The sequence below is a fragment of the Nuphar pumila genome, chromosome 1 (assembly GCF_984573655.1).
Source record: "Nuphar pumila chromosome 1, dmNupPumi1.hap1.1, whole genome shotgun sequence".
Taxonomy (NCBI): domain Eukaryota; kingdom Viridiplantae; phylum Streptophyta; class Magnoliopsida; order Nymphaeales; family Nymphaeaceae; genus Nuphar; species Nuphar pumila.
In genome coordinates, this window is record NC_143249.1 from 22,070,848 (window position 1) to 22,098,819 (window position 27,972).

The following is a 27,972-nucleotide window of genomic DNA, read 5'->3' on the forward strand; positions in this document are numbered from 1 at the left end:
CAATACCTTGGTCCTCGGAGATGGTTCCTTCACCCATAAAGCATTTTTTGGGATCCAGCCCGGGCCTAGAGGTAAAAGAGAACGGTAGACCATGTGGACTTGAAAAACTTCCGCATTCGAGACTGCCCATTGAAGCCAAGATCTATCTACCCCCATGTCCAAATCTCTGTCAAGAAACAAACGCAATGCCCTAAACCATATTTTTCTCAAATGCGATGTGTATGGTCCACGAGCCCCTCGAAGAAACAACAAACGAATCAATTAGACCATATTTCAGTCGGAGGAAGTTTACACATGCATCATGTGAAGTATTAGCCAACCAAACACTACTTCACAGCCAATGCCATGCTCTTTTTACGTAAAGCAAAAATTTTTAAGCCAGCCATAGTCCTTGGCATAACGATGGAGTCCCATCCCACCAAGTGCCTCTTATAAGGTCCATTTACACCACGCCACAAAAACCTTGACAGGATGCACTTAAGTTGTTGCTCAACGTTGATAGGCATGACACAAACCGACATAAAAAAAATTTGAATCGCTGACAAAACATGCCTGATCAAAGTAATTTTGTCTGTAAGAGACAAATATCTGGCACGCCAAGAATGTAGCTTAAGACACACCTTGTCAACAACCGGTGTCCATTATGTTTTAGAGGTTGACTTGACTTGTAGGGGGAGCCCCAAGTACTTGATCGGCAACGGCCCTAAAGCGCAGTTGAAAAATTTTTCTACTGAGTTTTGACTGGTCGGATCGCCATTCAAAAGCGTGACCGAATACTTATCTTCATTGAGCCTTAGCCCAGGCAAAACTGCAAAAAACATGAGAATAAGCCTTACGCGAAATATATGCTCTAGTAAAGCCTTTCCAAGAGACATATGAAAAGTTGCCTAATTAAACATGCAAATATTATTTTTTTAACAAATATTCCATAAATGACATGTAAGCAATACATTATATTTTTTTAAAAGAATTTATTTACAAATGCCCCCAAAATGTATAATTCCATTATGAGTACACATGATGAGATGTCATTTGGGAAAAAAATTTTAAAGGAAAAACTCTTTGGTTTCCACTACCGATGCTTTTACTTTTATTAAATTAATTAATTAATTATTAGAGACGTGAGGGTTTATTATGAGCATGGTTTTAATTAAACAATGAATGGTTCAATGTTGGCTGGCTGATCACCCAATCGTTATTTGTTGGTTTGTGGGTAGCACCATCAATGTATTGCCAAACCCACTTGCACGGGTTGATCTTAATAGTTCTCGACCAGTGCTCAAGAAAAAGCCATTTTGGTTTGGCAGGCTTCACTGCATATGATTTCACACTACCAAATTATCACATCCAATGTCCTCTGAACACCTTGGACTTGGAACATTATTTGTCAAGGTTAGATCATATATGAAAGAATATCTAGTAAAAATATGAGCTAGCACGGCGATTTTTTCAGGGGTAAGCACACAGAATTTTACACTGCTAGGACAGTGACCGTAAGTACGGCAAGCAGAGCCAGTGCGGCTAGGTCTCTGATTCTGAGAGCAGTTTCTCCGTATAAATATCAAAAAAAGGTAAAATCTAGGCCAAGTGTCATTGCTGCAAATATTTCAGTAAATCCATGGAAAAAGTCTGCCCCAGATCCAGCAATGCTGGCCATCAGCCAAGCCAAGTTATCAGCACATTTGGGACTTAATACGGTTTGGAGTCAGATCAGATATTTGACCAAATCTGAATTTGTTTATGACTTTATTTGGATTCAGTGGCAGAAGTTGTCTCCCATTGGTACCGGATTAAGAAGTGGTAACAAAGTATTACATCAGAATATGAATCAGGCATATATCCAAATCCCAATATATGTAAACTTTACATCCAATTAGTTATTTAAGCTATCTGGATCCAAATTCAGTTTTAGTGCTTTCTATCCAAAATTTAATCCTCGCTCCAAGTCAAACTATGCAAAATCTCATTAGGTTGGATCCAGGAATTCTTAGATCCAAACTCAAAACTGACTTACATATATCCTTACCCCTACTAGCCCTATTTCAACTTTTAGACATAGAGAGACTCAAAACCACATACCTAAGAATAGTGAAAGGGTGAACATTTTTGAAGTTAAGGTCCGACACTCAAGATTTATTACATGAGAGGTATCTGGATCTCGACTAAGATATGAATCTCATGTTCTTATTTTGAAGGCGATCCAAGATGGTGACATCTAAGATATGTTTGGTTGTGTTTTTGAAAAGTGAAAATATTGTTCAAAAACACTTTCAAAGTCTAGTAAGATTTCAAATATCATGAAACCTTTGAGAAAGTGATTTTTTTATTTAAATCTTACTTTTAGTATATGCCAAAAAGTTTTTATGTTTGGTTATTTTTAAAGTAATGTTCAAATGAGATTCACTTTTTAAATCTCATCTGATTCCAAATCAAATGAGATGCAACCAAACTTTAGATCACCTTGAATCTTATCATGAAGACTCTATTTTGGGCGACCGAATTTGCTTGTACAGACACAATCATGTACAGATATTATTCGATTATTTTAATTAAAAACCATACATTCAAATATTAAAATATCGAAAATAGTTTCTATTGATTAAAAATAAAAAAATTCATGACACCATATCTTATTTTTTTTTAAAATAAATAAATTTTGAGCATGTCATGTGTAAAAAGTCATACCTAGGGATTCAAAAGGATCTGATTCCAATAAGCTAAATACATAGAAAATTTTGGATCTGGATCGGGTTGAAACAGCCAAAAATCACAAAACTTCCATTATGGACCCAATCTGCTTAATAGTGGGCAACGGGCTGGGAACCTGACAGGCTCTCAGTCACCCGACGCGAAATGAGCCATGTTTGGACTGCCATGCACAGCACTAGACCAATAATAATCAGGCTCAACCCAGCCTTTCTTGTATATGGGTTGGGTTCAAGTAGGGCTAAAACATGACTACAGTGTAGCTTGGCCTGGCCTGTTAACTGGTTAAGCTTAAAGGGTCCAACCTCATTTACCTAGACCGGACCCCAGCACCATAAGATTCGGCCAGACTTTAGATCATCTGAATCTGCATCGGGCTTGTTGGGCCTTGAAGGGTCTCGGGTTGGATCTAGGCATTATCGGGTCCTACTTAATCGAATTCTGATTCGAATGAAAAAAGATAAAACCAAACCCAGATCCGGCTAGCTTAAGACCCAGTATTTACGCTTAATAGTGTTTGAATGCAAAAATTAATACCAAATCCGGATCTGATTATTAATCCGGTCCAATTTTGGCTAACGAACTCGACTAATTGGGTTTGAATTCGGGTCGGATGTCGGGTTACATCTGAGCCGTTGCAGAACCCTGGTTAATTGCCTGTCTTGTAAGTACTTAACTAATTAATGTTACTTAAAATAATTTCTCTCTCTCTCTCTCTCGCTTTTATATAGCATCATTTTCTCAACTGGCCCCGTCATCAATTCAATTCTTCTTTGTGTTTATTTTCAAACGCGTGCTTGCTGGTGTTGGTGCTACCTCTACCTTGGCACTCAGAAGGCAAAAACCCAAATTTCTTTATTTTTCTCTTTTGTTTGCTTTAGTTTCATGTGTTACGAATGATTTTTCTTGGTTCGTTTGAATTTTTAGACTGTTTGCGGGTTGAGAACGAAGATGGGTTCTCGTAGAATTTGATTCTGGGGTGCAGTCGTGCCTCTGAAGCGGAGTTCTTGTCACTATTGTTCATATGGGTTCGAGGTACGTCGATGGATTTCGTGATTTTTCTTTTGTGGGTTTTGGTTTTTAGCGCTTTTTCGTTTGGTTTTTGAAAATCATGAAGTGGGTATTTCGTTTTCTGGTTCAAATTGTGGTTTTTTAATTTGAAATATATTTGTTATAGGGATTTTAAACTAGCAATTTTTGTTTGTTTGGATTTCAGTTCTTTTCAGTATCATATATGATGGGTGGAGTGCTTTCATGATTTTCTTATGGATGTTAAGTTTCTTTTTAACCTACTTGTTTTGCTAGAATTTGATGAACCGTGAATTTGTTGGGGTGTTGAAAATCTTATTTTAGTTATTTGAATTTATAGTTGTGTTAAAGAAGAAAGTAGTGAATTCGGGTGTTTCTGCCTTCAAGATTTGTCTTTTTTTTTATTGTGGGGTATGAACTACATGATGCAAGCTACATGGTTGTAGATGTTGGAACTCCTGTTTCTGTTTTTATCCCCTCTTGAGTAAATTCAGAAACTGAGTATGGTGTTCATGCTGTTGCTCTTTCCTTCGCGTTTTTGAAATTCTGGCAGATAGAGCTTACTAAAATTTAATCTGCTGGCCTTTTTTGGAAATCTCGTATTCCATACATTGAATTAGATGCCTGTGTGGAAGCCAGTCTTGGGTCGATCAAGTTAAGCTTCATTGGTTCTTGACATCGGTTATCAGAAGAATTCCTAAAAACCTTACCCTATTTTAAGCTTTCAATCGAAATTATCATTCGTGAATAGTTATCGAAGCTTCTCAAAATCTTGGCAGCCCGCTTTGGTAGCATGGGAAACCATGTGTTTCTTTCATGTATCCAAAACTTTAGTGGAACACATATGTGCAAGTTTGCTTTTCATAATATGAAATCAAATTTCCTTGATGTTAGAAATGCATTTTCATGTTAGAAAAATTTTATTTATGTTGAAAGCATTATTACATGATGGTATTTTTTGTAAAAAGACTTAAAAGATGCATTTAAATAAAGCACAAATTTTATCTATTTTTTGTATCGATTCCATAGTAGCTTCCTACTCCTTTCCCTGTATGTCCTATGCCCCCATTTCTCGTACCTTTCTTAAACACTCACTTCTGGCTTCAGGTATCGCGCATCACTTATCACATCCACTTCTTACTCTATTGTGGAAAAATGAATACAAAGTTTTATATTGAGTAGTTTCTAAGAACATTTCACAAAATATTTGTTTTGGAGTGGAGAGGGTGTGACTGGCTGGCTGAGGAATGGCTCTTGACTATGCATTAATGATTATCACACCCACTTTGTTCATGAGATCCTCTAAAATATATACTTTCTGAATTGTAAGGGATCTTTGTACAGGAAATTAGCATCTTAAATGAAGAGTTTGGCAACTCATCACTGTTTGACCTATTACCTAACAGAGATTATGTTCACTTTGGAATGATCATATTTTTTTTGCTATGGGGTGTCAGCTGCATGACATTGTACCTAGGAACATGTGCACATCTTTTGCCAACAGACATACTCCTAAATTAGCATTCCTGCACTTGTGAGGAGAATCCGATGACACAAGATGGATGTACCCAAGCTGTTCATTACATTATACAATTCCAACTGTTTTTCCCTTCATCTTTTATGTTGGGGGCCTCCTTTGATTATCAATCTTAAACTTTGTATCTATTCATGAATTTTATATGATTGGGAAGCTATATTTATCAGTGTGAGCAAGAAAAACTGCATTATTATGTATCATTATCGGGCTATTTTGTTGGATAACATCTGTTATCCTTCTGACATTATTTATGTCATCTTGAAGAATTTCATGCCGTATCATGAAATCTGATATTTTATAATTCAGTAGAGGTATGAAATACAATTTATGACTAATGAAGAATTATTTAGATGTCACTGTTTATTTGTCACTGTGAACATGACTTTTTGACAGAACTTTGACTACATAATTCAATATGATAAAACAAGGGAATGCTCTTGTTGTTTCCTTCTAGACTTATTAATAATGGTAATGAGTTGTTTATATGAATTGCGAAGGCTATGAGAAAAGTAATCACTGAAATTGTCTTCCAGAATTATTCCTTCAAGGATTCCCCTTGACATGCCTGATTCGGTTCATGAAAGAAATCACATAGAGGACAAATATGAAGTTTCTGTTCATGGTGAAAGACATGGCCTGTTTGCTTGTGAGCAAAATGGAGCCATAGGTCAACTTTTGAGTCCAGGAGGTGGTGGAAAGAGATCTGCATTCAGCAGGCATGTATTCCATTATTAGTAACAACAATGTCACTTTTTATGCCGCGATCAGAAAATTTTCATTTAAGCAAAAATTTAAAAAGTACCTGGTGGAAGTTCAGAATACACTCCACAAAAATAATTAATTAATAAGGAAGATAAATGTTCTGTTTGATACTCCATGTGTTCTTCTGTGTGCATGCATTCACACAGGCAACAATTTGACAGTTTCCAAAACTGTCATGATACTGGTTGTTATGCAGATACTGTGGCCCTTCAATATTAACTGGTCATGCACAAAGTTTTTCTACCACCATGTGGATTAAGAGCATTATGGTTAATATATTTCATAAGGATCACCATACATCATATTCTTGATGATAATGGAATAAGGTTTATGAAGAATGACACCATAAATGGTGTGTTATTAATGTCTTTGAATGGGTTAAATTCATAGATAAATGAACATGAATGTTAATCTAAATTGGTAATCCTTCATGTTTGTTGTGTTCAATACTTCAAGGTATGAGGATTATATTAGAATGTGGAGTATGGATTGGATATGGATCCGATAAATGATCCATATCCAATCACGTGTTTTGTTTCATTTGTATTTTAATGTAACATGTGTTACTAATGAGGGGCATTTTTGTCCTTGTAAAGTTATTGTAACCCTATTAAGAGTAATGTAGTATTACTGCAGCTGCTAAGAGAGAAAAGTAGCAGCCGATTCCAAAATATCGAGAGTTCTTTCATGGTATCAGAGCCAGAAGGTTTTGCGTGTCTCCTATGCATGTTTCCTGCTGAAAAAGGCTGCTCTACACCAGTCTCCTCTACGTGAAGGTGATCTGTTATTTCCTGCTAAAAAAAAGGCTGCTCATTTTCTGCTGAAAAAGGCTGCCAACTCTTCTGCGTGAATATGCGTGAACAGCAGAAAAAAGGCTGTTCCACCCCAGTCTCCTTTATGTGTTTCCTGCTGAAAAAGCTGCCAAACATCTGAAAAAGGCTGCTCATTTTCTGCTGAAAAAGGCTGCCAACTCTTCTGCATGAATCTGCGTGAACAGCAGAAAAAGGCTGTTCCACCCCAGTCTCCTTTATGTGTTCCCTGCTGAAAAAAAAAAAGCTGCCAAACCCCAGTCTACTCTGCGTGAAGGTACTCCAGTCTCTGCGTGAAGGCTGCCCAACCCCAGTATCTTTTGCGTGAATGTTCCAACTCTTCTGCGTGAATTTGCGTGAACAGCAAACCTTCTTTTCTGCTGAAAAAGCTGCCCAACCCCAGTCTCCTCTGCGTGAATGCTGCTCCATCTCTTCTGCGTGAATCTGCGTGAACAACAGTATCCCTCTTTTCTGCACCTATTTCTTTTCCTTTTCTTTTCTGCACCTATCTCTTTGCGTGAATCTGCGTGAACAGCAGTATCCCTCTTTTCTGCACCTATTTCTTTTCCTTTTCTTTTCTGCACCTATCTCTTTTCTTCTATTATTTTGCGGGTCTGATCTTTGTCACAACCTTTAGTTATCAATCTGTCATTCGCAGATCTAAAAATATTTTCAGATCTACTATCAGTCCCCATTGGTATTTGCACCCCTTCAGTCCCCGATCTCTGCTATTTGCACCCCTTCAGTACTCAAATCTGTCTGACATACCTACTTATTTTGGCTTTGTTTTAATTATTTGTCAGTTCTTATTTTCTATCCCTGCCACCAGTTTCTTTCCGCTGTCAAACAGTCTATCAATGGATCCTTCGGGTAATTCAGGTCTCTCTTCCAGTTTCCTGGGGCAGATAGTTTCAGAAAAGTTAACTACCAACAACTATTTGACTTGGAAAAGGCATATTGCCCCTTTTATTCGGAGTCAAGATCTTTCATGCCACTTAGATGGATCGACTCCAATGCCTCCAGAATTTATCACCACCGAAGCCAAAGAGGATGGAGGATTGTCAAATACTATTTGCAACCCTGCATTTGTTACCTGGATGAAGCGTGATCAGGCACTCGTCGCATACATCACTTCCACGCTGTCACAAGAAGTCTTGATTTCCATTCCTGATGATTGCACATCTAAAGTTTTGTGGGGTGCTTTAGCTCAGACCTATTCTCAAATATCAGAGGCTAAAGTGTTGTTTCTTAAACGCGAATTTCAGATGTTAAGAAAGGGTGGAATGAGCATTGTTGAATTCTTAAATCAAGTCAAAAGCATCACAGATCAATTAGCCATGGTTGGATGTCCAGTCTTAGATAAAGAAAAGGTGCAACAAACACTGAATGCCCTGGGATCGGAATATCATGTTCTTGTTACATCCTTATTATGCTTGCCTACGTTGCTCTCTTTTGAGGAATTACGCGCCAAACTTTTTCAGTATGAGATGACACTGAAAAGCATGTCTGAAGCTTCAACAGGACAATCATCTACGCATGAGGTCCTTGCCACAGGGGTGATTGTTGATCGTGCACGAGGAAGACGTGGTAGAGGCAAGGGAAATCCAATGCAAGGTGGACGCGGGTTACTACCTACACCAACTTCCAATGTCAGTTTTTCAAAGAATGTTCCCACATGCTATCAGTGTAACAAACGAGGTCATATCAAGGCCAACTGCTGGTTCAACCCACAAAATCGGAATAGAATGCAAAACAATAGAAATGTTGGTACAGGAACTACAGGTACATTTCGGGTCAGTGATGATGCTAAGGATCTTCTACTATCTGCTATGGCCAACTTGAATCTGAAACAGAATGATGATGGAATATGGTATGTTGACTCTGGAGCAGCAACCCATGTCACTGGCAATGCAGGTAAGTTCTCTACTTTGACTCCCTATTTTGGTAAATCTAATATTGTAACCGGAGATGGGACTCACCACCCTATTTCAAACATAGGCAATGTCCTCATTCCTTTGTCTGAGTCATCTATCCCTTTATCTGATGTCGTCCATGCACCGAATATAAAGAAAAATATTGTATCTGTTTCTAAACTTGTTGATTCTACCAATTCTTCTATGGAATTTACTCCTACTTCTGTCTTTGTCAAGGATCTTCAAACGAAGGAGATGTTCGCTAAAGGAGAGCGACGTGGAGACATGTATGTCTTTAATGAAGATCCAGCCTCCAGTGTCCTGAAGCCCAAGTCCGATCTCATCTCTAAAAGCGTCCTAAGTACATCCAAATGTAATAAGCCAGATCTCTGGCATTCTCGTCTTGGTCATTGTAGTCAAGTCTTTATTGAAAAGTTAGTGTCCAATGGTTTTCTTTCAGAGTCTGTTTCACTCCCATTGAAGGATAAAATATGTCCCAGTTGTCAGGTCTGCAAAAGTCATGTACTCCCTTTTCATCAAATAAATAAAAGAGCTTCCATGCCTTTTGAGATAATATGTTCAGATGTTTGGGGCCCAGCCCCTAATCCCTCCTCTTCTGGGAGTAAATATTATGTATCTTTTATTGGCAGTTTCTCTCGTTTTACCTGGATATTCTTTATGAAACACAAATCAGAAGTTTTCTTCATTTTTCGTCATTTTCATGCCTATGTTAAAAATCAATTCTCTCAAAATATCCAAATTTTTCAATGTGATGGAGGTGGTGAGTATTCCTCCAAAGAATTTTTAGATTTTCTCCAAGATAATGGGATACATCGTAGAGTTTCTTGCCCGTACACTCCACAACAAAATGGGATTGCTGAACGTAAACACAGACATATTGTGGAAAGTGCAATGAGTATGATACATGAGAGTAATTTACCCATTGCACTTTGGACTGAAGCTTTTCACACTGCCACTCATGTGATAAATCGTCTGCCTATGCTTATTCTTGAAAATCAATCTCCCTATTATGTTCTCTTTGGTGCACATCCCGATTATAATGAACTACGAGTTTTTGGATGCACATGTTATGTACACATTGACAAATCCATGAGGACTAAATTTCAGGACAAAGCCTTTATATGTCAATTTGTAGGTTATGCAGATGAACATAAGGGGTACAAGTGTTATGATCCTGCCAATAAGAAGATTAGAATTTCCAGAAATGTTGTTTTTGATGAAGATAGTTTTCTGGGAAAAGAAGCAGACGTCAATCGTGAACATATTGGTGCAGTTGCTAATTGGTATGACCCATGGCTTAGTGCTGAACTTATTTCTCATGCTGCTGAGCATACTATTTTGACTCCTAAAAACATACATGGTGAGACAGTTTCAGATGATACATCACAAGCAGAGTGTCTGAGATACAAAGATAATGTGTATACCAGGAGATCTAGAGAGCAAACGAATGTACTTGCTGAAGAACACATTGCATTATCTAATAACAGAGAAGCACCAAGAAGATCAGGCAGGATAAGGCATCCTATTGAAAAGTGGGTTAGTTATGACAACTTTTCTATGGACTTTCAGATTTTTCTATCCCAGATTGAAAAACACGATGAACCTCTTGGTTTTCATCAAGCTATCCAATCCAACAAATGGATTGAAGCGATGAATGAGGAGATCGAGGCACTTCATGAGTGTCAAACATGGGAGATAGTTGGCCGCCCTCCAAATAAAAATGTTGTTGGTTCCAAATGGGTTTATAAAATTAAATATAAACCAGATGGTAGCATTGAACGGTACAAGGCGCGTCTTGTAGCCAAAGGTTTCACTCAAGAGTATGGTCAGGATTATGATGAGACATTTAGTCCAGTGGTAAAGATGGGAACTATTCGCATTATACTTGGCTTGGCGATTGAACATGGCTGGATCCTTAGTCAGCTTTATGTTAAAAATGCATTCCTTCATGGGGACTTAAAGGAAGAGGTCTACATGGAGCAACCTCAAGGTTATGCAGAGGGAGACCCAAAAGAATATGTATGCAAATTAACCAGAGCTTTGTATGGATTGAAGCAAGCTTCTAGGTCATGGTTTGAAAGCTTTTCCTTAGAAATCCAGAAACATGGTTTCTTTCGTTCCCAACTTGATCATTCTCTGTTTATATATAGGGACGGTACCACTATGGTTTTCTTACTCATATATGTTGATGATATTATTATCACTGGTAATGCTCCAGACCACATTCAGCGAATTAAAGTTTTATTGAGTATGCGATTCAAAATGAAAGACCTTGGGGAGTTGAGATATTTTCTTGGTGTAGAGGTAGACAGACAAGATGAAAGAATGTCATTAACTCAACATAAATATACTCTTGATCTTCTGGCTAAAGCAGGAATGACAGATTGTAAACCTCTATCCACACCCAGTGTTGTCAACCAAAGGCTCAGTATTTGTGATGGTGAGTTATATCCTGATGCAGTCAAGTATCGCAGTTTAGTGGGTATGCTACAATACCTTACCTTTACTAGACCAGACATTGTATATTCTGTTAATCAAGTATCTCAATTTATGCATGAACCAAAGACTGGTCACATGGATGCTGTCAAACGCATCCTTCGCTATCTAAAAGGAACAGTGGGTGATGGACTCACATATATTCAATCTTCATGGAAGACACCAAAACATGACATACTGGCCTATACAGATGCAGACTGGGCAGGGGATCCAAATGAGAGGAGGTCTGTTTCAGGATACTGTGTCTTCATTGGGAGAAATCTTGTCTCATGGAGTAGCAGAAAACAGAAGGCTGTGGCAAGATCTAGCACAGAGGCAGAGTATAGATCTATGGCAGCTGCCACAGCAGAAGTGACTTGGATTAGGCATCTACTTACAGAGATGGGAGAGCATATCTCAAACTCAACACTTATGTGTGATAATAGAAGTGCTATACAAATTGCATTCAATCCTATTCATCACAGTCGGACTAAGCATATTGAGATTGATCAACACTTCATCAGACAAAAGATAGCCGAAAAAGAGATTGAACCAGTTTATGTGCCTTCAGAAGACCAAGTTGCTGATATATTTACAAAAGGTCTCACAAGTCACCGCTTCTGGTATCTGAAGAACAAGTTGGACATGGTTCAACTCCATGCACAACTTGAGAGAGGGTATTAGAATGTGGAGTATGGATTGGATATGGATCCGATAAATGATCCATATCCAATCACGTGTTTTGTTTCATTTGTATTTTAATGTAACATGTGTTACTAATGAGGGGCATTTTTGTCCTTGTAAAGTTATTGTAACCCTATTAAGAGTAATGTAGTATTACTGCAGCTGCTAAGAGAGAAAAGTAGCAGCCGATTCCAAAATATCGAGAGTTCTTTCGGATTATTCCTTGAAGTTTTGAGGTGTTGCTTGAGGTGTGTGTGATGTTTGCTGCCCTCGTGGGTTCCAAATCCTCGACTGAAAATCTCTAATTTTTTTTTAATGTTTTGTACATCCGACACTCCAGATGTTATCTACATGTTTGATTTAGTAGAAAATGATCCTTGGATCATGTTTTTCTGATGTGTATGTCAGATTTTCAGAGGGATAAAAAATCAAAGGCATACAATGTACAGAATTTTCAACCCTTAAAAAATCACATTTTTACACCAAAAAAATAATCCAAGAGTTGATTCCTACTATTTTGACCATGCTGAACACACAAACAACCTCTCCCTATGAGTTCCAACTTGGGGGATTTGGAAGCCATGAGGTAGCCAATATATATATATATATATATATATATATATATATATATATATATATATATATATATATATATATATATATATATATATATATGCTATGTCACATGGGTGCGGGTGCGACACGGGTGCGGCGCGATTCCAAAAAATTTGGACATGGAGACTCAGCTATATATATATATATATATAACAATAAATTAACACATAAAGATTGTAAATTTTAAAGCAAAAATAAAAAAGCAATTCTTAACAACACAAACTTACCAAAATATAACACAAAGAAGCTTGTGAGTGTGATAAACAACAAAAATTATCATAAATCTGCCTCATCGTCTGAATTAGAGGGAAGAACATGATCGAGGTAGTCCATGTTGAGAGTATGCAAATTATGTTCTCCCTCCAAGTGAAAATCTTCTGGATTTACATCCCAATTCTTGGATGGTCCACAACTGCATCAAAAAATGACTATATTAGTATCTAACTTAAAACTTTGAATACAATTATTTAAATACAAACTTTGAATACAAAGAAAAAAAAAGTACCTATACTCTTCTTTGGTGCGGCGATAAATTAATCGTAAATTTGAGTGAACATAAATCAAATCCTCTTCTCTTTTACTAGTGAGTTTGTTTATTTTAATATTGTGAATTTGAGCATATGTTCTCCAATTTCTTTCACAACAAGATGATATAGCAGGTTGGGATAACAACTTCATTGCAAGACGTTGCAGATTTGGTGTCTTTGATCCATATGTTGCCCACCAATTAAGGGAATCTTCCTCGTCCCTTGCCACGAGTGCTGCTAAAGAATCAAATCTCTCAGTAGAAAACTTGTCAAACTCACTATTTATAACCTTAAACAAGTGAGGATCATTAAAAAGTCTTCCCAAACATATCATTTTATTTCTTGATATCTCAGGATCTTCATTTGGAGAAACACGACCAACACCTGTTGTCAACCATTTTTTTGCATAGTATTTTGGATTAAGAGAGTGTGTCATGCAATGCAAAGGTGTATTGCTTTTATCCCATCTTCTCACTAAAACTGAATGTACATGATTGTAAAATTCTGAATCATCAAGTGCAATATCTTTCTTCTCATGTTTAAAAATGATACTTTGAACTTTTTCAATCATATTGTCCCACATTTCATAAATTTTATGAAGCATGAGTACATCTCTGTCAACTTCTCTCAACATTTCCTAAATAAGCTCTGTAAATTCAACAAAATATGTAATTTTATTCCACCAAAAATCATCACAGATGCATTTTTTAATAGCTTGAGCCTTGACATCATCTTCAGTACGATAAAAATCTCAATCTTGATCAGCTACCATCATCATCAATGCATTCTTGAGTTGCTTAATTCTTTTCATTATAACAATGAGAGAAGCAAAATGAGTTCGAGCAACTTTCAGTAACTTGAGATCAGAATGCCTATTAAATATAGAAAGGGCATGATGATGGTTTACAACAAAATTTCTAATATTTCGAACATCGTGCTCTATTTCCTCAATCCATAAGCACATTTCACGTGCATGTGCATCATCTTTTGATGGATTGCATATACTCTTAAGTGCCAAATTTAAACTGTGTGTTGCACAAGGAGTCAAAAAAATATGTGAATATATATCTTCACTTGCCAAATTCATTCCTGTACGACTACAAACTGGAGCATTGTTAGTAATGATTTGCACCACACTTTCTTTACCCACTTCTTTTATCACTTCGACAAATAATCTCTTTAAATATTCAACATCTTTATACTCTCCAGATGCATCAACAGTCTTCAAAAAGATTGGCCCATTAAGTGAGTAAGCAATAAAGTTTATCAGTGGTCGCCTTTGTATATCAGTCCACCCATCAGAAACAATCGACACTCTATGTCGTTTCCATGCAAATTTTTGGGTCTCTAACAAGTCTTCAATTCTATTTTTTTCCTCTGCAAGAATGACTGTTCTTAGTTTTTCAGAACTAGGAGGCACATAACCACTCAAATTACAATTAGCCAAAGATGTAATCATATCTTTCCAGTATGGACTTCTAGCTACATTAAAAGGAATTGAGCTTGAGTAAAAGAATCGACCAATCTTTTTATCAATTTCTGCTCTTGCCATGTTTTTGAATGATGATTGTATTGTTTTATTGCTTTCCATCTTTTTTTTCTTTAAAAGTTTTTCTTGTATATCACTAGCAATAGGAAAAGACAGATTAATCGAATCGCTTCTCATCTCTGCAATTTTCTTCTTTTCAGCTTCTTCTTGTTCTTTTTTAATTGCTTTAACATGTCTTTGTCAACCCCGGAACATGCCCTAATTCCTTGACCACGAATATGCAAAAGATGTGCTTTCACACGCGTATAAGAACCTGTGAAAACAGTCTTACATAGATTACAATAAAACTGCACATTCCCACCACCACCACTACTAGCTTTTATCTCTTTTGTCACAAGCCTCCAAAGTGGTTGAGAATCTTCTAATTCAGGGTTAGAACTTGAACCAAATGTATTGACATTACCGCTAGAACTCGCCATTATATCTGAAAAGTGAAAAAAAAATAAGTAAATAAAATAAAGTTAATAAACACTTCAAAATAATAGTAATAGGAGCTCCAGGTTCGTTCTCTCTGTGCAAATCAGGTTCAAACCAGGCCCTCCTCTGTGAGGGGATGATGCAAAGAGGGGGTTTGTTCCCTCTCTGTAAACCAGGTTCAAGATAGGGAGCCTACCCCCTATCTGACGCAAAAGAAAGGGCAGGGCAAGCCCCTGCTGAACCTTATCAGTGGCAGGGGCTTCACCCTTGCCAAAAAGCCAAAGGCAGCAGGGGAAACGAGAAGAGGCTCGACCCCTCTGTCCGGCGGGGCAAGGCTCGGCCTGTCAGCCGAGCCCCCTCCTTCCCCCACTCCTACTTCTTACCCCTGCGATAAAAGGGAAACGAGGAGGGGTTGAGCCCCTCCTCTGTGAATTGGAGGCACAACCCCTCTTCTGCGAGCAGAGGGTGCAGGGAGGGGGAGGGGGGGCGAGCCCCTCTTCTGTGAGCAGAGGGTGTAGGGGGGGGGGGGGGGGCGAAGGGGCCTGCCTGACATAGGGCACAGAGAGGGGCCGAGCCCCTCTTCTGCGAGCAGAGGGTGCAAGGAGGGAGGCTGCGAGCAGAGGGTGCAGGAGGGTCGACATACCTGTTGAATGTTGACGGAGGGGGAGACGATGGCTGGCATGCGTACCGTCGCCGGAGTCTAGATTGTCGGTGTGGGCGTAGGAGAAAGCTGCAGGGGCTGAGGGGGAGAGGCAAAATCGAGAGGGTAAGACCCTCCCCCTGTTGATAAACCCCTTTTAGGATTTCGACTGCAAATGAAATTTGGATCTGGGTCGGGTTCGGACCCGACCCAGATCCAAAACGTATTTTAAAAATAAAAAAAAGACATTTTTGGACTCGGTCAAAGTTGACCGAGTCCAAAATGTGGATAGACTCGGCCTCGATCCGTTGACCGAGTCCGACTCGGCGTTGACAGCGTCGGGGCCGTGTCCGAAGCCGCACCCGTGTTCGGTGCGTGTCGACGAGGGTGCGCCAGCTCCCTAGCCGAGTCCGTGTGACTTAGTATATAGATATAGATATATATATATATATATATGAGAACTAATGTGTGAACCACATTTTTTATGAATTTTTTATTCTTTTCTCTTGAATCTAACCGCATGGATGTGATCTACATGCTTGGTTTCATAAGAACACACTCTTGAATCGTCCGATTTTGATGCATAAATGAGATTTTTTTAAGGCTTTTTTTTAAGGCTCATATTCTTCATAAATATTCAAGCATTCAAAAATCATATTTTTTCATCGAAAATACACTATCCAATGGTTGATTCCTAGCAAATTCATCATGCCAAGCACATCCACATGGTTGGATTTGCCGAAAGAGTGTTGGAAATGCCCATATTTTCAGTTCTCATATTTCACTTCTCATATTCTAGTGATTCTCTCTCTCTCTCTCTCTCTCTCTATATATATATATATATATATATATATATATATATATATTCCTACTATCTGACGACACTGATGTGTCCAACATGATCAATTTGCTAGGAACTGGCCAGTTGATCATGTTTTCTCAATGAAAAAACATGATCTTTTAAGGTTTGAAATGTGAAAAGTGTGGGTCATTGATTTTTTAAACCTTCAAAACCCTGGTTATATGTCAGAATTGGGTGATCCAACAGCCGACTCCCTCTAAATTGACCTGACAATCCAATGTCGTGAAGACCTAAGGGTTCCTGTCTATAACACATTTGTACAGTCAGATTTTAGAAAAAAATGAGAAAAAAAAGTGAGAATGGGAGTTCACACCGTGCCTATGGATAAATCCATACACGTCCACCCTCCCCTCCACACACATACATATTTACACACACACACACACACACACACATATATATATATATATATATATATATATATATATATATATATATATATATATATATAGAGAGAGAGAGAGAGAGAGAGAGAGAGAGAGAGAGAGAAAGGAATTGGTAGGGCCTAACCAATTTATCCTCTAACTGCCCTAACCACTTCAAAATATCACACTTGCAGATTTTTTTGCTTAATCTAAACCTGCAGAATCACTCATCTACTAAATAACACGCTTTGAATTCAATTAGTTTAACTAAAGAACTTGAGTTTTTTATCATAAAGTTTTAATGCAATATGAGCCTTACATATCTCTCTCTAAAGACACGTCTAACATGAGAAATACTTATATCTAATGTGTTTTCTTCCAAGCAAGCTATAAAAAATACACCTGCAAGTACAGACTAAGCAAACACCCACAAGTACAACCATGCTTTTTGGAACCAGTTAGGACATTTAGGAGATTAAATTGATTAGGACCTATCGATTCCTTTATGTGTATGTTTGTCAAAAGTAGTCACGCGGGGGAATAGACCACTGTAGGATTTGAATCTGTGATCCCCCATTTAAGGCAATGCAACTGTCACCAACCAGGTTAGACACTCTAGGCTCAAGTTTATGACTGGATGGTCAAGTTAGCTAAGGCTCAAGTTATCCACTAGTCTTCCCTTTCAAATAATAAAAATAGTGGTAAGAATGATGATGATGATGATGACAGCAACATCAAGAGTTGCATGTCATGCACAGAGACACACACACACGCATGCCAGAAGATATGCATTCTTTCACGGCCTTTGTAGGCCTGTAGCTGTGTAATGGTGTCTATTTTATCTCTTTCCTTGTGTGCAAGCTAATTAATTATATTTCACTTTATCTTGGATCAAATTAATTTGCATTGTTTGTCAGAATTTCCCCACTTTTTTATGAATATATGGCTTCTCATTTGGTGGATATCAGTTTAACTGGTTTTTTTCTTTTTTGAGGCATTGATTTTGTTAAAGAAATTTTCTCCATTTTTCATGTTAATGTTATGATGGTTCTTTTTTCCTTTTCCTTTTTACCATTTTTCTGTATAGACCATTTTCTGGTGGGAAAGATTTGTGCAATGATGATCCGGACTTGGAAGATGGTAAAGTGGAGAAAGAAAGAGATAGAAGCAGACGTAGACATGTTCTTGGAAAAGTTCATAACCAAGCTTTATTGTCTGGGATTGCATATTGCATTTCGTCATGCAGCATGATACTGGTCAATAAATTTGTGCTGTCAGGCTATGATTTTAATGCTGGAATATTTTTAATGACATACCAGGTGAATTTCTGGTCGTTTTTCTTTTTGCTGTTGAATTGACAGCCATTTTGATCGCTGACAACAGCCAGTTTGTTGTTTCACTTTCCATATCCAGGAGATATATTTTCTATACTACAAATTCCCTGTATCATGCATGTGTGCTATATTTGAAATTAATGGATATATTAATTCTGTACTAACTAATGGCATTCTAAGTGGTGTGTCCATATTGATTTGGCATCTATGTCTTTGGTTTGCAGAATCTCGTATGTGTGATTATTGTTTCCCTTCTGAGTTTTTTTGGCATAATCTCGACAGAGCCCCTTACTTGGAGATTGGTCAAGGTCTGGTTACCTGTAAATGTTCTATTTGTTGGGATGCTTATTACAAGCATTTTTAGGTACGAAGTCTAATTTGTTCCCATTTGTTCTTGCACAATGATCTGTTTCATATTTTTTGCTTCCACAATTTTTTATGTTCTTTGATTCGCTTACGTCTGTTTAGGTTTTGTTTCATTTATTTCTGTATGCTCTTGTTAGACCAACTGAGCAGTTTTGTTTTTAAATTAACCATTATTCTTATTAGTTTCAATTGTAGCAAGGCTATGAGGTTATTTAAATGGTAAATGTGCTGTCTTGTCATCAAATGCAAAGTTACAATGAGATGTCTGTGATGAATGGTGATGATTATGCTTGCAAACATAGAAATATTGAATGGATTGGATTAGACTTGCATCATCTTGCAAGTAAGATTTGTTCAAGCATTTTGTGCTTTTTGGAAAGGTGTCTCTGGATGGCTGAATTCCAAATTATGCAATACTAACAGAAGATAATCTCATATGATTTCATTGCATTAAAATTGATGAGTGAATTTACAATGCACTGGCAATTGATTTCCTAATTTAGTCATTTGTCAGAATGTAACAAATGGAAGAAATGTGGCTTGCATAGTTATGTGCAGGTCTATTCTGCATTACATTTTTGGTTTATATTTCTGGTTCATGATAAATTGTTCTGAATGTTTTTCATTATAAACATGCTGCATCTGCAAAGATTCATGTTACAATCACTATTTGTGTTTCAACTGTTCAGTTATTGAACCAGAAAATCAAGGATTTTTTATTCATTCAAAGGTTGATGTGGTTGCCAGTTGTACAAAATTCATTTGTTTAATTTAGCAGTTCCATCCTTTATTTATATCCATGTACATGCAACATAGGGCAATTGTGCAACCAGGTGGCATCTTACTCTAATTTATTTTAAGGTGAAAACCATGAATATGGTGAGCTGATTACAGCATACCTGATTTTTCAATTGATACAGATTAACTTTTTCTGAATTTTATCAACAAAAAATTATAACATGAAGAGTGAGGGTTGATTCTCAATGTGATCGTGTTTTACTCTAAACATTAAAAGTGGAACACGAAATAATTGTATCTCATCTATGTTCTTTCATGCATGTGTGTGAGTATGTCTATATTAGAGGGCACTGATACCTGAGTTAATATTTGCAGTTACATAGTCTCAGACTCCTAATCACCATTAGGGTGTGTAATGCCATGGATCTCTAATCATGTACTGAATTTAGCATGGAGCTGATGCCAGATTCATGTTCTTTTGGAAACATGGGTTTCTCAAATCCTTGAATCTGAGATTCAAAAGTAACCCCAGATTTATGAATATCTGGCCCAAAGGGGAGGGTCAATCTAGAGATTATTCATTTAAAAAGCATAGGATCCTCAAAACCTATGATCTGAAGTCACCTTGAATCTGAGGTCTGAGCTAATCAAATGCACCCTTAGGGATGCCGAAGGTGGCAAAAGTTATCCGATGTATGTCTAAACCAAACTGACGATATATGTCAAAGGTGAATATGTGACTTCAAAAGGCCAGTGGAATCCTCTATTTTCCCTCACCCTTCATAATGTATATTATTAATTAAGGAAATCTGAACTGAACTTATATTCAAGTGTATAGGAGTATATCCTCAAACTTCAACAACTGTATCCGGGTCCTAAATCATGTAATCTCACAAAGATGACTACATTGGATGAATGCTATTTGTTTGTTACTGTTCTTGGACACATAATCAAGTTTTTGAAATGCTCAAGTACCATTTCAGGCTTATAAACTTGCTTTTGTGTGTGCACAGTCTCAACAGTGTTATTTATTCTGTGGTTGTACTGTTTCTTTCTTATCAGCTGACTAATAGTTCTTTATTCTTGCAGTCTTAAGTACATTAATGTTGCTATGGTGACAGTCCTGAAGAATGTCACAAATGTGATAACTGCTGTTGGTGAAATGTACCTTTTCAGTAAGCGTCACGATGGTAAAGTGTGGGCTGCACTTTTCTTAATGGTATGGTCAACCATGTGTTTGTAGTTGTAGAGATTTCTATATAAGTGGTTGTAATGAAAGAGCAAAAAATACAAATAGATGCCTCTTATGGGCTTACAAGAACACAAAAAAGCAATGACCACTTATGGGTCAATACAAAACTCATACACATAAGATGGACTTGAATCACAAGCAAAAATAATGAATATTATTGAGATTGGGTGCTTGAAAAAGCAATACTCATCTAAGGGGAAGCACCCCTATATATACACAAAGGAGAGCCAATATGGCTGTTGGGATCTCCTAACAGCTGTATTTGGGCAATCACAATATTACTCATTACAAACACAAGAATTTACAAAACAGAAAAAATAAAGGAAACAAAAAATATACTAACATTAGTGGCCCTAGTGGGCACAACCTATACAATGAAAACACTGCAATACCCCTATTACAATGCTATGATCATATGTATCATATATATATTTATATGTATATATTATGTATGTATATACATATATGATCATATGCATATATATGATACAACTTAACACTCTTCCTCAAATTTGTGGTGTGTTCACCGAAAGTTTGTCAAGTAAAAAGTGAAATCGGGGAGATGGAAGCGCTTTTGTGAAGAAATCAACTAACTGGAATTCTGACACTACATAGGGCAAGAAAATAGTCTTCTTAAGATATTCTTAACGAACATAGTGACAATCCATCTCGATGTGCTTGGTACATTCATGAAATGTGTGATTGTCGGTTATGTAGATGGCGCTTTTGTTGTCATAATACAACCTTGAAGATGATTGTGCATCCCCATGTCCTCCATTAATCTTCTCAACCACACAATTTCAGATGTCGTGGTGGTCATGGAATGATATTCAGCTTTCATTGACGATAGACACATTCTGTTATTTCTTGCATTTTCATGACACCAGCGAATCACGTATAAACACACAAAAACTGGTAGTTGAGCGTCTATTATTAGAGTCTCTCCAGTCAGAATCAGTATATGCAATTAATTCAAGTGGAGAAGAGGAAGACAAAAAAAAATTTAGAGATAAAATTTTGTAAATATTTAATAATTTGCATAACAACACTCATGTGCACAGTTATAGAAGAATGTTGAAACTGGTTTGTTGTATGCACTACATGAGAAATGTTAGGTCCGGTGATCGTTAAATATGTAAGGGCCCAAATCATCTGCTGATAAGGAGTGGGGTGGGGTCTTCTAAGGGTGTCCCATAATCGATTTTCATCTTTGCATTGATAACTTCAAGAGTATCCACCATCTTTTCATCTGTAATGCCAGACATGTCAATAATCTCAGTGGATTGAATTAGAAAATAACCACGAGCAGAATATATTACCTCAATCCCTAAAAAATATGTAAGGAACCCTAGATATGTCATTCCAAAACTTTGTTTCAAAACATTTTTTATATAATTAACTCCTTGTTTATCTCCTTCAGTAATGATCATATCATCAACATCAACGTAGAGAAGAAGAATAACATCAAAGTGCTTAACAAACATAGCAATGTCAATATAAAAAGACTTAAAACCAAGTTTAATCATAATTGATCTAAATCTATCATACTAGGCCTTAGGGGCTTGTTTCAAACCATACAAAGTTTTACGTAAATGATACTTCTTTTAATTTCTTGTTTGAAAAGGAATTTTTGACATATATCTAATAGATAGACCAATTCCTAATGGCAACAACAACTATAAAAGTTCTAACAGAGGTCATCCTAGATACTGGTACAAATGTTTCATCATAGTCTATTTTATATTCTTGGGGATAACCCTTGGCAATTAACCTAGCCTTATATCGTTCAAGGGAGCCACCACTCTTGGTTTAACCTTATATACCCATCTACAACCTATGGATTTTTTCTCTTTAGGTAACTCTGTTATATTTTGTATGTTAAATTTTTGTAAAGCATCAACTTCTATGTTCATGGCTTCAATCCATTCAGGATGGGTTTTGGCTTGCTTATAAGGTTTTATGATGGTAAGGAGCATATTCTCGTGCAGCTGTGCTATCTTTCAATAATGGACCCTTTGTCATCTGACTCCATAAGAAAGATCATCATGTGGGAGACATTGGCTGCATGTGACAATGTGATCATGTCTTGTGGTTTAGTATATTAGTTTTATCCTGTTGGCTTCTTAGACTAAGGGTTAGTATATGAACATGAGATGCATTCTTTGTGTGGATGCATAACAAAGCATCCATTCATTAGTTAGATGCCTGTTGTTGAATGGGCTACCTGTGATTGCTGGGTCTGGATGAAGACAGTATTCTGAATAAGGTGTGTATCTTTTCTGATAGCTTAACAGATGAACCCTTAGAGGGATGCTTGGTTATAATATGGAGATGTTGGTCAAATCTGCATGGTGGTACTTATGGTTGGAGAAGAATAAATGGACCTTTGAAGGTATCATCTGGCACTGGAATGGAAGCTGGGGATATCCTTTCATTGAATTGGACTTAGGGTTGGAATAAATTGGTACTAGGCAGGCAGTTGCAACACCTTTCTCTTATTGTAATTCATGAGAGATTAATTTTACCCATTTCCTGTTCTTTGGTAGAGAGTGATTTCTCATCACATTCTTTCCTATCCTCCCACTCAGAACTCCTTTTCTTCAGTGTTTTTGAGTTCTATACAGAAAGTGATCTTTTTTAGGTTTAGGGTTAGGTTTAGGTTTAGGCCTCAGATAAGGATGTCCTTGTTGATGTTCTTCTGTATAGTTACTATTCTGCTGTGCACATTTTGAGCTTATCCTTGTTCTTTTTTTTTCTTTTATTCCAAGTTGTACATACCCTAGCCAATTCTGCAGTGAAAATTTTCATTGCTCTGTTATCTGCTTTTTTGTATTTTTTTCTTCCCTTAATTCAGTATGCTTCATATCTCCCTCACATTTATTCTTTTGATCAATGCATCTGTGTTTCAGTAAGGTTAACAATGATGCTTTAATAATATAAATTAGACTTTGGGATTCTGTATTTCTATCTAAGACTCAAGTTTTTTTTCCTTAACCATTTTGGTGGTTTCTTTTGTTGTGCTTTACCCATATAGGCTCATTGAGTGTACTACTACCTGACAAGGTTTTTTGTTATTCTTTTCATAATATGGAGCAAAACTTTTGTAGACAAGCACTATTTGATCTTCTATTTATTTATGCAGATCATTTCAGCAATTTCTGGTGGGGTCACGGATCTTACTTTTCATGCAGTTGGCTATGCATGGCAAATTGTAAATTGTTTCCTAACAGCTTCATATTCGGTAATTCCTTTATTTGATGTGCATTATTGTTGGTCTTATAATCCAAGGCATGTAACTTTTCTACATCAGGATTCAGAAGTAATGGTCTCTTATTCTGTTGCCTTTCTGTTCTAGTCAATTTTCTAACCTGAGGTACAACTGGGTGTTGTACTTTTGGTTGGATAACTAAAAGGCTTAAATGATATATTTGTGAAATAATTTGAGTTGATGCAGACTGTTTGAGTTTATAATATGAAACTGGAAATCTTTATTGGATTCTTATTCACAAGAGTTGATGATTGGTGCCAATATTGGAAGCAATCATAACACGAATAACTTAAGAATCCCTCTTGGCATGTCAATTACCATAGGCATTGTTTTACTGCAAATTTCTTTGCTTGACATCCCACAGGTACTTGACTCTACTATATCCATGATCTCCAAAGTTGTTTTCAGTTGCTATCTCAATCATGTTAAGTTCTGGTTGTGTGCACTGATGAGCCGTTCATATGTTACAGATTTAAAATCAAAATTATCTCATTACTGTATTCTCCATAATAGCAATTTCAGCAAATTAACCTTGCATTATGATGTTTTGCTCCTACTCAGTTAACATTGAGGAGAGTCATGGATACGGCAAAGAAAGTTACCAAATCTGGAACTTTGAATGAATTTTCAATGGTGCTACTAAACAATGCCCTCTCACTGCCTTTGGGAGTGCTGCTAATTGTTGCATTCAATGAGGTGGACTACCTTTGCAAGACGTGAGTTCTTTTGTTTACTTCTGACTTGGTTAGCACAGTATAATTTTTAGGATACAGAAGTTTCCTGCATTATGATGTTTTTTCACAAAATTCTCCTTTTCCTTTTTGTCAGTTCCAAAGATGCCACCAAGTTTGTACACATGGTAGCAAGTCAATGTTAGCGTGATTTTGAGATTCTATGTGCAGGCATCTTTTATGTCTATTTATTGTGTGTGTGTGTGTGTAGAATTGCTTGTTGATGCACCTTGAGATATGATTTATGTCACATGGGTGCGGGTGCGACACGGGTGCGGCGCAATTTCAAAAATTTTGGACACGGGGACTCGGCTATATATATATATATATATATAGAAAAAAATGATTTAACCCGGGTCGGGTCTGGACCCAACCCGGATCGGGATCGGGTTACCGTCCCCCCTGCTTTTATAAAGCAACAGAAGGCGGTTAGGGTTTTCTCATTCGAGAAAAGCCTCCCCACCTCTGCCGCCTGCCCTCTCTCCTCTCTTGTCCGACCACCACCGCCCCCGCTCCGGCAACTTCGCCGGAGCCCTCGTCGGCCACCTCCCTTTCTCCTCCCTTGCTCGTACCCCCTCTGTCACCCTCTTCCTCCCTGTGTCCGGCATACACACCCGACGACCCCTAGGCAGCCCCGACCAATATCTCCTCCTTCCTCTTCCACGGATTCTCCTCGCCAGCAACAATCGTCGGAGCCACGTCGCCGCAACCTTCTCAGGTGACCTCTCCCCCTCTCCATGTCTTCTTCTTCCTCTGTCATCTTCTTCTTCTCCTTCCCTCGTCCTCTTCTGTTTGCCGGCGGCCTCGCTCCCCTCTGGTAAATCCCGACACACACACCCTCCTCATCTCCCGGCTCGCCAGAGACGTCGGCAGGAGGTCACCGACCTCCTGCCTCTCCTCTCCCAGGTGCGTTGACCGAGTCTATAAAGTGGACGGACTCAGGCCAGGTGCGTTGACCGAGTTCGATACTTGTTGACCAAGTCCGCCCCGTGTCGGGGCGTGTCGACGCGGGTGCGTCGACCCCCTAGCCGAGTCCGTGTGACATAGGATATGATTCATTTCTTCGCTTTTGTTGTGTATCTTTATATACCATTTTCCTCCATACTGGTTCTTGAGGATCTGGAACAGTAAATCACACTAATTATGGAATTAATTTAGAAAATGATAAACAGAACTAATCTCTCTCTCTCTCTGTCCATGTGACATAGCAACCTTGCCTCTGGATGGTTTTAGAATTAAATTTCTTTTTAGATCCATGGTCATCAACTGTTTTGGGGGGTCAATTTACCTGTCACATCCATTGCAGACCACTTCTGAGGATGCCTACATTCTGGTTGGTCATGACAGCAAGCGGATTGTTAGGCCTTGCCATCAGCTTCACTTCAATGTGGTTTCTGCATCAGACTGGTGCTACAACCTACAGGTAAGATATAGGTAAAGATATGTTTCTCTTAAATACTTGGTGCCGTGGGATCAAACTTATTTCTGATAGCTGAAAATAGCCTTATGTAATCCAAGTGAAGTGATACCATCCTTCAAAGATCAATGGTGCTCACCGTTGGTGATCATTTTGAGTGTGTGTTTTCATGACAACGGTTCCTTGAGCTTTGTCATTCAGACTCATTGTATATCACCTTGTACTCACAGTGTATGGAATAAGGGGTTCAAATAATGTATAATAATATTGATGAATTTATCCAGCTGTTACGTGCCATACTGAAACCAGGGCCAATGATGCTTGTTTTTCAGTTTGGTGGGGTCGTTGAACAAGATTCCGCTCTCTATTGCTGGGATTGTGCTCTTCAATGTTCCGACGTCAGTTGAAAACTTCTTTAGTATTCTTTTTGGTGAGTGCTCATGCCTGAACCTAAGTAATGGAATGGTTTTCACAAAACATGTTTAAATTGTTTGCATGGTTAATGTAGTAGCTTTATGGAGCGTGTTTAAATTGCATTACACAGGTCTGATTGCGGGTGTGTTCTTCGCAAAAGCGAAAATAAGGGAAAGGTCTCAATCTTGAGGTGTGAAACTTGAAAGATCCAAGCGGTCTAATGGATGCAGTGGCCATCTTCCAGCACTTTCTGGCAACTATTATTCAAGATTAATTTCACCTCCATTTGATTGGCATTCAGAATTTTGGCGGCAAAATGCATTGCCAGGCTCAAAACCTTGATAGAAAGACTCTCTGAAGAAAAGGAGCAAGTTCTGTGCCTCTACCTGTTTGTTACTGCCGGAGTTGGTTGGCCATGTGGAAGAACGTCGTCCTATGAGAACTATTTAACATTGTAGAGGTCAAAGGTTGCAATAATTTAACATTGTATTGAGCTGGTTTGAGCTAAATCAATGTAAAATTTTGGCTTTATTGCTCATTTTTTTCACGCCAAAGCACATTATTCTAATTTGAAGATGGAGCTTTTGATCTATAGTTTAAAAGACTCTCTCTCTCTCTCTCTCTCTATATATATATATATATATATAGAGAGAGAGAGAGAGAGAGAGAGAGAGAGAGAGAGAGAGAGGAAAACCTGTATGTTCAAACCGGTTTTCCTTGGAACACGGTTGAATGTGCGGCATAATGCTGTGCGTTTTTTTTTTTCTCAAAAAAAATGAGAATTAGCGCAGTTTGAACTGTGGCTGATTCTCTGTTTTCTGCCCAGATATTTAGCAACTATCAAGACTGCTGCTAAAAATCGTGAGCACACAAAAAAATGACAAAGTGTCGCTGTTTGATCCTTCACAATCAACGATGACGATTTGTATAACGTTGTGTTTGATGATATGGGTTACTATATATAAATATATCACCAACGGTGTGCACCATTGATCTGCACAAAATATCGGCATACCTAAAAATATAAAAAATATAAAAGTGTATAAAAAACTGCAAACAAGTACATGAATATGTAGAAATATTAAAAGGTTTTTATCAAGTTAATATCAATGTCAAATCATGATAATTTCAAAGTACGTGATGTTTTGAAAATATCGTGTACTTGGTACCAAGTAGCAACATCACAAGTCTCGTTTTTAGGAAAACCTCAGCAAAGGAAACTCATGTGATGATTTGGAAACTAGCTTTCCTCAAGACTGATAAAAATGGTTTTATGGCATTAATATCCCAATAAAATGACTTTTTTTTTCAAAAATGTTGACACTTTGAAAACTCTTTTTCTTGGGACTACGCCCGTTGTAACAACTCCAACTCATCCTTGTTGAAAATTGTTTTTTTTTAAACAATTATGAAAACCATCATAAAGACTCAGGGCCTTACAGTGATAACCACAAAGGATCTTACATTATCATCAACGAAACCAAATTAACTTTATTTATTAAAATCATAGAATCTAAGAACACTGAGCAAATGAATAAAAA

At 37.6% G+C, this 27,972-nt stretch overlaps 1 protein-coding gene across 1 annotated transcript; it reads left to right on the top strand.

Moving 5' to 3' along the window:
• The first annotated feature begins 3,656 nt into the window (after positions 1 to 3,656).
• LOC149848319 (GDP-mannose transporter GONST1-like) lies at positions 3,657 to 26,990 on the top strand. The gene is made up of 9 exons (XM_090011107.1): positions 3,657 to 3,741; positions 17,999 to 18,230; positions 18,470 to 18,609; positions 20,439 to 20,568; positions 23,744 to 23,842; positions 24,431 to 24,585; positions 25,907 to 26,023; positions 26,350 to 26,447; positions 26,562 to 26,990. Exons 1-9 carry the CDS (start codon positions 3,731 to 3,733, stop codon positions 26,618 to 26,620), a joined length of 1,041 nt encoding a protein of 346 aa, XP_089867233.1. The 5' UTR covers positions 3,657 to 3,730; the 3' UTR covers positions 26,621 to 26,990.
• Positions 26,991 to 27,972: the final 982 nt, after the last annotated feature.